The sequence below is a fragment of the Peromyscus californicus genome, unplaced genomic scaffold (genome assembly GCF_007827085.1).
Source record: "Peromyscus californicus insignis strain IS unplaced genomic scaffold, ASM782708v3 Scaffold_22__1_contigs__length_63687245, whole genome shotgun sequence".
NCBI classification, from domain to species: domain Eukaryota; kingdom Metazoa; phylum Chordata; class Mammalia; order Rodentia; family Cricetidae; genus Peromyscus; species Peromyscus californicus.
The window spans coordinates 25992995-26005020 of NW_026294525.1; the positions used below are offsets into that span (position 1 = coordinate 25992995).

Genomic DNA, 12026 nt, shown 5'->3' on the forward strand with positions numbered 1-12026 from the left:
TCCAATCAGAAAGCGATTGGTTATCCTGCTAATATATAACATTCACAACACTATTGCAGCTGTGGTTGCCACTATGATCATTACTGCAACTCACAAGATTCACATGACAAGTTTCCCCGCCACCACCATCCTGCATAGCATCTTTCAGTACCATGAGAGCTAGCCAGTAAGAAAGAAGCTTCCTGTCAGTACTGACCTGATCTCTGTGTGTCCTGTGACCAGTGTGTTGGGGTCTTCAGCAATAGGGCTTATCATCAAGGTCTAGGGCAACCAGGAGCAATAACCTGTATTGTTTTGGGGGTGGGGAGGCTGGTCTCTGGGACACCTCTTACTACCAGCTACAGGAGAGGTAATCAGCACATGGCACTGAGCTTTTTATTTGTTGGCCTATGGCTTCTAGAATGAGTATAATCCCCTTGGTAGGGTTACTTCAATTAAACTCTTTCATATGGAATATATGTAATTATATTATGTATATAAATATATATAATAAAAACAATAGGTTTCTGTGGGACTTTTTCAGCTCTTCCTAGCATTAGTTAGCTTCCCTCCTGTGCCCTTTCTGCCCTCCCATTCCACCCTTTCCCTACATAACCCTCCCTCCCCATCACTCCTCCTTTCATGGTCCAGCCCCTGTGTTCTGCTGTCCCCCTCCCTTAAGATCATGGCTTCCTTGAACTCTCTTCTGATTTCTAACAGCACTTGGCATCTTCCCCTGAAAGTCAGCACACAGCTGTGATCTCTTTTAGGTCTTTCTTTTATCTGACATTAACTGGAATGTTTTAGATGATTTGCTTCATAAACAGAACTATCTAAGATGGGTAATGATTCCCAAAGAAGCCTTAGGTGCTCAGAAAAGGGGGTGATTAGGACAGAATTACACTAAAAATGTGGCTTTCCTTTGTTAATTCTGCATTTCCCCTCATAATTTTCTAGTGGTTTCTTTGACCTGCTACTCTAAATTCCTTTGCCCATTTACATTTCATCAGGAGCGCATGCCCCTTAGTGGCAGGACTAAGGATTTTTTTTCAGTGTTAATGACTCAACAAACATAACTCTTTTTTTTTTTTTTTCATTTTATGGAAACAAGTCGTTATTGCTATGATATTACTTACCCATTAATAGTTTGTTGTTTTGTTTTTTGGTCTTTCAAGACAGGGTTTCTCTGTGTAACAACAGCCTTGGCTATCCTGGAACTCACTTTGTAGACCAGGCTGCATTAATAGTTCTTTTTTTTTGCAGTTCTGTAAAAACTTTCTTCAGACTAATAGCACATTTTAACTATATCTTACCTTCATTTGAATGTTTCAAGTATTAGAAAATTGTTAAACAAAGGAATTTGTACTTGGTGCTTATTTTAAGATGAGTTCATTTTGTCTAGACCCACTTCATCTTCTTGAGCTATGATTTCATCTCATAATGTGAAATCTCCTTACCTGTAGTTGTAGTCTAGAAATGGTTGAATAACTACAGTGATGAATTCAGATCCTTGAGCACATTCATGTTTTAAAGAACAGTAGTAAGACCCTATTAAATACAGCTGGGAAAGCCAGAAGAAGGAAAATAACTCTTTTTTTTTTTTTTTTTTTTTGGTTTTTCGAGACAGGGTTTCTCTGTGTAGCTTTGCGCCTTTCCTGGAACTCACTTGGTAGCCCAGGCTGGCCTCGAACTCACAGAGATCCGCCTGGCTCTGCCTCCCAAGTGCTGGGATTAAAGGCGTGCGCCACCACCGCCCGGCTTAAAACTTTTTTTTTTTTTTTAAGATTTATTTATTTGTATACATGTATCCCTGCAGGCCAGAAGAGGGCGCCAGACTCATTACAGATGGTTGTGAGCCTCCATGTGGTTGCTGGGAATTGAACTCAGGACCTTTGGAAGAGCAAGCAGTGCTCTTAACCTCTGAGCCATCTCTCCAGCCCGGAAAATAACTCTTAATCTCAACTAACAGACTAGTTGACAGGCTTGGGGTAGTTTTCCAATTCATTCCTATGTAGTGAGATTGTGTAGCAGGACTTCCCCCTACGTGTAGCCTTAGCATTGTCTCTCATGTTAGGTCCTTTCTGACTACAACGTTAAGTGGCCATATGCTAGTCTATTTTGTATTACTTTTGATAGAGTGTAGCTGTTGTGCTTTTGATCTTATATAAAATCAATGCCTATTGTTTTTAAACATGAATGTAAAACTTGAAGGAACTGGTTGTTACTTGAGATAGTAAAGAAATAATTCAGATTATTAGAAGCAAGTTGGATGATTATTTACTGTTGAACAAAGAGTTTTTACCATAAATCTTAATGTTGATACTGTATTCTCTTGTAGATCATGGAGCTTTGTGGTGCCACAAGACTTGGTTATTTTGGAAGAAGTCAGTTCTACATTGCTTTGAAACTTGTAGCTGTTGCCCAGTCTGGTTTCCCATTGAGAGTGGAAAGTATAAACACAGGTAAACGTTGTTGGAGGTGTTTGCTCTTTGGAGGGCCCACCACCCAGTCCCCAAATAAATCACACACGGAGACTTATTCTTAATTATAAATGCCTGGCCTTAGCTTGACTTATTTCTAGCTAGCTTTCCTTAACTTAAAATTAGCCCGTCTGCCTTTTGCCTCTGCACTTTTCCCATTCTCTTACTTCTGTAAATCTTACTCTTATTCCATGGCTGGCTGTGGAGCTGGGTGGCTGGCTCCTGATGTCCTTCTTCTGGCTACTTCTTTCTCTTCCAGATTTCTCCTTCTATATATTCTCTCTGCCTGCCAACCTCTCCTATTCCTCTGTCCTGCCTTACTACTGGCCGTTCAGCTCTTTTTAGACCTGCAAGTGTTTTAGACAGGCACAGTAACACAGCTTCACAGAGTTAAACAAATGCAACATAAGCAAAAGTAACACACCTTAAAGTAATATTCTACAACAGGTAAATGTGAAATACATGAATAACCAAAATGAAAATATTCTTCTAATTACAAATGAAGCCAAAGTCAGTGTACTTTTGAGTTTTCCTATTATAATGGCCCTTGTGACCTTGAAGTGTCATGACCTAGTTGTCACCTGTTGATAAGTGAGAACATTAGAAAAACATGTCTGTCTTATATCTGCTATGCTGAAGAATATGCTTAGCCTCCCAATGTATGCCATGCTTTTTAAATTTTAGCTTTATTTATTTTATGTGCCTGCATGTATGTCGTGTACCATGTGTATGCCTGGTGCCTGTGGAGGTCTAAAGAGGGTGTTGGATCCCCTGGAACTGGAGTTAAGGACAGTTGTGAGCCACCATGTGGGTGCTAGGAATCGAACTAGGGTCCTCTGCAAGAGCAACAACAAGTGCTCTGAACTGCCGAGCAGTCTTCCAGCCTCCTCCTCCCCCTCCTCCTCCCCCTCCTCCCCCCAGCCTCCTGTGCAGTGTGCATTTGGTGACAGTGGTAAATGGCTGTTTCCAGAGGTCAGTAAACTTGCCTAGGCAGAATTTAGGTAAATACTTTAATGAAGGTGAATGATAAGTAGTGACCTTTATATGTAGCTTCCTTATTTTATTCTTTCCTGTTTTGGTTTTTAGTATGTGTGTATGGGGGATGTTTTCTCAGTGGGCTGTAACCCTAGTCCTCATTTATTTTGAGACAGGGTCTTACTAAGTTTCCCAGGCTGGCCTTGAACTTATTCTGCAGCTTAGGTTGGCCTTGAGTTTGCTACTCCTGTCTCAATATCCCAAGTAGCTGGAATTAGAGGATTGAGCCACTCAGACCAGCTTCTTTTTTTATCTTATATTTGCTGGTGTTTTGTTTGGGAAGAGCTTCCATTCTAACTTAGAACAAGCTCTCGTTAGAGCTGGCAAAATGGCTTATTAGCCAGTAAAGGTATTGACAGCCTGTTTCAAGCCATTGGGCCCACATGGTAGAAGGAAAGAATAGACTTCCATGAAGTGGTGTTCTCTGACCTCCATGTGTGTGTCATGTGCTCAGGCACCTGTCCTCACATGAGCGAGAGCTCATGCACACACAGAGTGAGTAAGGAAGAAAGAGGAGTGAATGTAAAAAATAAACAACCATTTCTAGTTAATAGAGAGAATATTAAAGTCTTCGCAAACTGAAACCTCATTTGCCCACCTTATAATGTCTGCCGCAGATAATTCATTTTTTTTCTGTTATTAGAGGCTAGTTGATATAAAAGAAAATACACATTCTATAACGAGAGATGCCTAAGTGTTGTTTTATACTTTTCATGGAGAAAGGGGAAATGAGAAAGTACGAATTTCTGCAGTATTCAGATATTTCAGTCAGTCTTCCTGTGTAGCCTGGGCTGGCCTCAAACTCAGGACCTGCTGAGGTTACAGGTGCTTCCCAACAGGCCTGATGAAATGGATAGTGTTTGAAGTATTAGCTTAGCTTCCTAGCACCTGGAAGTCTTCACTATAGTCTATCCCCTGGCTTGTCACCCACTCTTCTTGTATTGAAAGCTTAAATTCTTCTTAGAGAATTTTGGATTCTTCACATACGTACTAGATACACTTAGCAGTTTTATTCAGGGTCTGTAGAGAAGCAAAGAGCCTTGCCAAGCTTGAGGGACACATATCTTTAATCCTAGCACTCAAGGGGCAGAGGCAGACAGATTTCTGAGATTTCAAAGCCAGCCTGGTCTACATAGCAAGTTCCAGGCCCACCAGGACTACATAGTAATAAATAAAAGAGAGACGAAGCTAACTGTGTTGGCCAAAAGTACACTTTACTCTGAAAATGGTTCTGTAGTTGTGTTTTTCTAAAGTATGAGTTATGGTCAGCCTGAAACAGGCTGTCAGTTTTTTATCTTCTGCTCAGAATTGGAGAGGCCAGGCAGATTAAAGGCAGTGGTGGCACACACCTTTAATCCCATCACTAAGGAGGCAGAGGCAGACAGCAGACAGATCTCTGAGCTCAGGGCCAGCCTGGTCTGCGGAGTGAGTTCCAGGACAGCCAGGGCTACACAGAGGAAACCTGTCTCAAAAAACAAACAACAAAAAAACTGATGGAGAACATTGGTAATAAAAGAGTACTAAGCCAGACTGAAATGAGCAGATAGAATGTCGTGCACTCAGCTGGGCATGCTGGGCACACAAGGAATTTCCTTCTAAATGAAGCTAGTCTCAAACTTAGAGGTATAGCCTGTCCTTCAGTTAGGGCTCTAATATCTTACCTAAAACCATTGTACAAGTACAAGCAGCCTAGGCTGTGGTTCTGGATGATCCTGAGTGCAGACCCTGTTGCTACTCAGCAATCTCAGAAGCTCAGGTTCTTTGTAAGTAGGAACTTTGCATAATCAATGCAATTATTACACACACACACACACACACACACAGAGAGAGAGAGAGAGAGAGAGAGAGAGAGAGAGAGAGAGAGAGAGAGAGAGAGAGAGAGAAACATAGCTCTTGCTTGCCGCCCATCAAAAAACATTTTTGTTTTATCATGTCTTTCTAGGTAAGAGTCTTCCTAAAATGTTCCCAGAAAGATAATGGTCTAAATTTAGTAGTGATAGGGAATATCTAATTCACCTCTTATTTCATCTTTTCGTATGGGTGTCCTTTTTATTTCAAAGTAATACAGGTTCAGCATATCTAATTGGAAAATCTAAAATTCAAAATATCTTGAGCACCAACAATATGCTCAGAAGGTTTATGCCATCTCAGATTGGGGTTTTTATGAGATGCCAGCCCATAAAAACCATACAAATACTACAGAATTTCCATAAACTCTGGAATTTGAACACTTTTGTTCCCAAGCATTTCAAGTAAGAAATACTGAATATGTAATCATTTTTATGGTTAACAGTAAAGGATCTTCCTCTTCCACGATTTGTTGCTTCAAAGAATGAACAAGAATCTCGCCATGCAGCCTCATACTCTTCAGATTCTGAAAACCAGGGCTCTTACTCTGGTGTGATTCCCCCTCCTCCTGGCAGGGGGCAAGTTAAGAAGGGACCTGGAAGCCATGATGCGGTTCAGCCTCGTCCATCTGCAGATCAGCAGGTATCCACATGCATGTGAATGTCATCAGCCAGTGTCCCGGGAGAGGTTTACTTACAAACACTTGTTGGTATTTGATAATAAAAAAGTCACCTCAAAGTGAAAATTTTTAAAGAACGTTTTTCCGTAGGAACCTGCGTCTCCAGTGGTTTCACCCCAGCAGTCCCCACCAACCTCTCCACACACATGGAGGAAACATAACCGCCATCCCAGTGGGGGAAACAGCGAGAGACCCCTTGCAGGACCGGGGCCATTCTGGTCGCCTTTTGGTGACGCACAATCAGGTATTTAAAGATTCCTTTTGTAAATTAAAAGAAATTAGTATCATTCCTCTAAGTATTATCTCCAAATCCTTTTTTTCTTATAAATTAACTAAAAACAGACTCAGTTATGAAATTTGTAGGTAGATACATAGCTTTGGAAAGTAGCAGTTACATCTGTGATGCTTGGACAAGAGTTTATGGGTGCCAGGTAGCTCGAGGATACAATGAATAATTATTTCCTACAATGTTGGCAGTATAGAGATTTTAATATTGACAAGGAAAAACAGAATGACCAAAAAGCTTTAAACGAAACACTTTGAATTGAACAGAAAGGATTCCATTTCCTCACAATGATTTAGAGAAAAAGGGAAACTATCACAATGTCTACATGACAGTTCATTGTGATCGCAGTCAAACCTGGTAACAACTTCTTGTTTCTTCAGCGAGTCAGCGTGCTCATCCGTTCTCCTTCTAGGTTCTTCTGCTGGTGATGCCGTGTGGTCTGGGCATTCCCCTCCTCCACCTCAAGAAAACTGGGTCAGTTTTGCAGATACTCCACCAACCAGTACTCTTTTAACCATGCATCCTGCTTCTGTCCAGGTGTGACATTTTATTGGAATTGCATTTTTATTTGCTTCATTCTAAGAATCACTGCAGTCATTGTTTTTATACTTTGCTATTGCAGGTTTTACAAATGCAAGTTCACTCTTACTAAAAAAAAAAAATCAAAACTCTGCTCTGTGCTGTTTCTTCAAGTCTGTTACCCACAGAATGTTCCACCAAGTTTTGCCTGATTTTATTTCTGTTTCTAATTCCCTAGTGAAGTTTTAAAAGATTTCTACATCTGGGAATATATTCGCTTGGCTTTCTTAGCACATTATTCATAACTTTCTGTTGCTTACATAAATGCTATCATTCTACATGTTTATATACTCACTGTGCAAAAACATATCCAATAACCTGAGCATAACAATATGTGGTTTGCTGATGACTTCTTACCTTTTAAATATCCTCAAAAAAGTAAATTTGAGTTTCATAGAAAAGTAACCTAGCAATCTTGGTCCATATAAGCATTAGATAGACACTGTACTGAGGAAACAATGTTTCATTGCAGGACCAGACAACAGTACGAACTGTAGCCTCAGCTACAACTGCCAATGAGATCCGTAGGCAATCCAGTAGTTATGATGACCCTTGGAAAATAACAGATGAACAAAGACAGTATTACGTAAATCAGTTTAAAACCATTCAGCCTGACCTAAACGGATTTATTCCAGGTGAGTCGTTAAAAACAGAAGTTCTTCTAGATGGGCTGGGACAGAGTCTCCCTTGCATTATCTCACAGACATGATTTTATTGATCCTGGATTTCAGTTATTGCTCATATTATTTGTCTAAAGGGACTTTATAGTCTCTGGGAAACAAACACATGACATTTTCACATTATAGTGTCACCTTTTCTCTAGTCTGCAACTGTTACCATCTTCTGTTCTTGGATCTGTATTCAGAGTAACATTAAGCAAAACTGTTTTAATATTTCAGGATCTGCAGCTAAAGAATTTTTTACAAAATCAAAACTTCCTATTCTTGAACTTTCTCATATTTGGTAAGTGTGGTCTATTGTTAGCTGTTTCATGTGGGTTGTTTGCAAAGAATTTCTAGCACCTTAAAACTAGGGCTAGACTTGAGCGCCTTAGGTACTGGTGGAGAGCTCAGTACGACTGAGGACAGTGAGCCTCTTTCTAGGAAAGAAATAAACAAGACTAGTTAGAGAAGTTCTTGTGAACTAAAACTAAAGCTGTGCTCACTTCCTCTGTTGCTAGTGTACTGCGTGCAGAAAAAGCTGTTATCATACCTGCCGATTTCTCCTGGTCTTCATCAAGTTTATATCTAGCCAAAAACGCAAGAATGGTGCTTAGCTCTCATGTTAAACGTAGACTAAGATTCTCAAGATAGCTTCCACATAATTGGAAGTAGTCCTTGGAACACAATTAGAGCCTCAAATTACATTTAAAAATTGAACGATCAGATAAACATTATTTCTACTTTACATCATTTATATCTTCTCTAAGGCCAGGAACAGCGATACAGGCTTTGTAGTCACAGCTTTCAGGAGGCGGAGATGGGAGGATTAGGAGTTTAAGGTCAGCCTGAGCACATACACCTGGGTTCAGTGTAGGGGCAAAGACAGCAGGGCGGAGGCCAGGTTTTTCTATTAAACTTGAACCAGGCTATTTCCTTAAAGTGTGAAGCTGTTGAACTTTGATAATAAAAACAGAATTTTAAATAATTTCCAGGAGTTTATTTTATATACCTTACTTGAACTAAACTATTATTAAAATTCATTTGGTGACTTTAATTTTGGAGACTATTTTTCCTATTTTACTCTGAGAATGTCGAGCATGTAGGAATGTTGACAGGATCCTACCATGAGCATTCAGATGTCAATCTCTTGATTCTGTGGTACATTTGTGATATATTTGTTTTGTTACACCTCTTTGCACATATGGGATTTTTTTTTTAACTTGTGAGAAATTTTTGTCTACTTTTTTATAAATGAGGGAGTCCAAAGCAAAGTGTGATAATGGGCTTGTCTTCCAGGGAACTCTCAGACTTCGATAAAGATGGCGCATTGACACTGGATGAGTTTTGTGCTGCTTTTCATCTGGTGGTTGCTAGGAAGAATGGCTATGACTTACCAGAAAAACTCCCTGAAAGCCTGATGCCCAAGCTGATAGATTTGGAAGATTCAGCAGGTGAGACCAGCAGCCGCAGAGAGCTGGAGTCTACTTAGTCAGTGCTTCTCAGCCTTCCTAATGCTGAGATCCTTCCATAAATACAGTTCTTCATGCTGTGGTGACCCCAACCATAAAACTATTGTTCATTGCTACTTCATAACTGTAATTTTGCTACTGTTATGAATTGTAACGTAAATATTTTGGAGATAGAGTTTTGTCAGAGGGGTCATAACCCACAGCTTAAGAACCACTGGCTTAGATGAACCTTATACTTCATTTTGAAAAGGAAATTAAGATAGATGTTACAGTGAAGTTTAATAGCATAAATGTTTTTATCAAGAGCACACATTTGGCTAAGCATAGTGATACACAACTTTAATCCCAGCAAAGGCAGACAGATCTCTGAGTTTGAGGCCAGCCTGGTTTACATTATCAAGTTCCAGGCTGGTCAGAGCTTCATAGTGAGGCCCTGTCCCTCACCCCCCTAAAAAAGTAAATAAAAGTGCTAAAAATGGGTAGACTGAATTTGAATTAGTAGGTATTCAGCTTTAGTAGAGGTCCAGAAGGTTGGGCGTGGTTTGTCACTTGGAATCCCAGCACCTGGGAGACTGAGACAGGAGGATTTCTGCAAGTTCCCAGCCAGCTTGGGCTACAGGATTAGAGCCTGTCTCAAGGTACAAAATGAGAAAAGCAATCAAAAGAGCTTTTTACCCATAGGAGGATGAGACTTGAAGAGAATTTCACAGTGATGCCCACTGACTGTCTCACTGTTTGTAACTGCATGGTGTACTGTCTAAAAAGTGTTGGAAGTGCATCATGAGCCTTTCTAGTCAATGTATTAGGCTTTCAAAATAATAAGCATATTGGGATTTTTTGAAGACCAAAGAAATCTGGAAATTTTGAATTTGATCTTAGACTAATACTATTGTGTATAATGATATATATGTAATCATTAACAAATAACAGAAAAAGCAGATGCCTATTTATTGGTATCTTTCTTTGAAAGGAAGGAGACTACAGCTGTTGACTGTGGTTTTCTTCAGTTCTGAGAGAATGAAAGGCAGTGGACGGTCACTTTCCCAGTGACCCTAATCATGAAGCTGCTCATTGTCTTCAGTGCTCTTGTCCAAGCTTTCTTTCAGGCATGGAGATGAAAGATCGTACTTTAAAGAGGGAAATTAAAGCTGAATTTAGCTCTTAGTAGCCATTATCTGTAAGAACATTTGTTAACCTAGGAACATCCACGGTCTGCCTTTCTTATCAGTTACCTAAACAGTAGGAAGTTACACAGAAACAGTCACACACAGTCACTTTCCTCTAGACAGCTGTTGCCTTGGGCAGACTCGAACCCAGTCTTTTTGGAGCCTTTCTTTTTACGTGAAGAATGCTGTGCGTCTTTTGATTGGGATTACATTGAATCTGTAAATTGCATTTGTAGGATGGCCATCCTGCACTATTAGTTCTCATATGTAGTCTTTATTAGGTTGAAATATGTTCCCTCTAGTCCTACTGTCTCTAGAACTTCTATCATGAAAACATGTTGGATTTTGTCAAAGGCCTTTTCTGCATCTATTGATGACCATGTGATTTTTGTCTAAGTCATTTATATGATTTTCTGTATTTATTGACTTACATATGTTGGACTGACCCTGCGTTTCCACAATAAAGCCAGCTTGATCCTGGTAGTCAGTCCAGAGACTGACTTTGTTAAGACAGTTGCAATTTTACATGCATTTTTAGGGTTATTTGACATATCTGCCTCTCAGAGTATTTGGCTAGAAGCTTCTTGTTGGTTATACACCACTGCCTAGTGAGTCACCATTGAATATGCTAAGGCAGTGTTCATAGTTTTGAAATGACTACATTTCAGAGCAAGTGGAGTTCACCTGCTCATCTGAGCAGCTCAGCAGCATGTGCTTGAAATGCCAGCAGAGGGGAAGCAATAAACCCTTCTGCTTCCTCCTCCATTATTATTGCCACATGCAGTAGAACTGGGTGTGGGTTTCTCTGTTGGTCTCAGGTACGGCATAAAGTCCCTGGACTCTAACTAGGACTTCCTATGTGAATATTTTTTTTAAAGCAAGGAAGAGACGATATCAAACATTTTATAAGTAGTTCACTAAAAATCCATGTAAATTCAGACTTGAGATTATATTGACCAAATTAAGCATTGTTAATGATTTCTTTTGTATTCTTCTAAATTTTTCAATATAATGGTATACAGACCAAGAGATCAGTTTGTACACAAATCCAATCATACTATATATCCCTAGTTTTTCTCTTGTAACATCAGACAGATACTTTGGCACTTCATGAGATACAGAGCTAGCTAGAAGGTTCTTTTTCATAGAACATATCCCATAATATGGATGTGCCTATAACCAGTTTCCTATTAAATTTCTTTTCCATTTGCTTAAAACAGCATTGCAGTGAACATGCTTAGATATTTAGCTTTCTTTTGAAAGTTCATTACTGAAATCCCCCCAGTTGTTTCCAATACAACAGTCGGGGGCAGAGTAGAACCTTCAGGAGGAAGGCAGGCTGACAGTGTTCAGTCTCCTGCTGGAACACTGTGAGAGGTCAGAGGTAAATTCCCCCGTTGGTATTTGTGGATGGACAGGCGCTCTGCACTGAGAATTTCCAGGGAGTGGAGTTGAGGAGGTACTGTTGATTTCTAGCACCTCAGACACTTACAGTTTCCAGAACAAGAGCAATTTGCTCTCCTCCTACGGCCGTCTGTGACTAAAGTGGCAGAGAACAAGGGGACAGTGTTGCCAGTCTATCCTAGGACAGCAGCTTTTCTGCTTCCTGATCTTAACCTTCCAACAGTCTCAAAAACTATGGACTCCAAAAGCCTTTGTGCATGTGAATTAAATAGTTATTTAATAATTTATATTCCCTTGTTCCTTCCCCAGTACCCATGTTTTAAAATACTTGTGTAGCCAGGCAGCAGTGGCGCACGCCTTTAATCCCAGCACTCGGGAGGCATAGCCAGGTGGATCTCTGTGAGTTCAAGAATAGTCTGGTCTACAGAGCGAGCTCCAG

The 12026-nt window shown here is 40.1% G+C and overlaps 1 protein-coding gene across 6 annotated transcripts in view; it reads left to right on the plus strand.

Annotated features, from left to right (window-relative positions):
- Reps1 (RALBP1 associated Eps domain containing 1) overlaps nt 1–12026 on the plus strand; it is a 77855-nt gene that overhangs the window by 38679 nt on the left and 27150 nt on the right. For 5 of the 6 annotated variants that reach the window (XM_052751105.1, XM_052751106.1, XM_052751107.1 and 2 more), the window contains exons 2-8: nt 2318–2441; nt 5788–5984; nt 6112–6265; nt 6720–6844; nt 7359–7521; nt 7786–7849; nt 8845–8999. In XM_052751105.1, the coding sequence (XP_052607065.1) occupies nt 2318–2441; nt 5788–5984; nt 6112–6265; nt 6720–6844; nt 7359–7521; nt 7786–7849; nt 8845–8999 (982 nt within the window). The remainder of the gene's footprint in view (nt 1–2317; nt 2442–5787; nt 5985–6111; nt 6266–6719; nt 6845–7358; nt 7522–7785; nt 7850–8844; nt 9000–12026) is intronic. The other variant, XM_052751108.1, reaches the window with a different exon arrangement.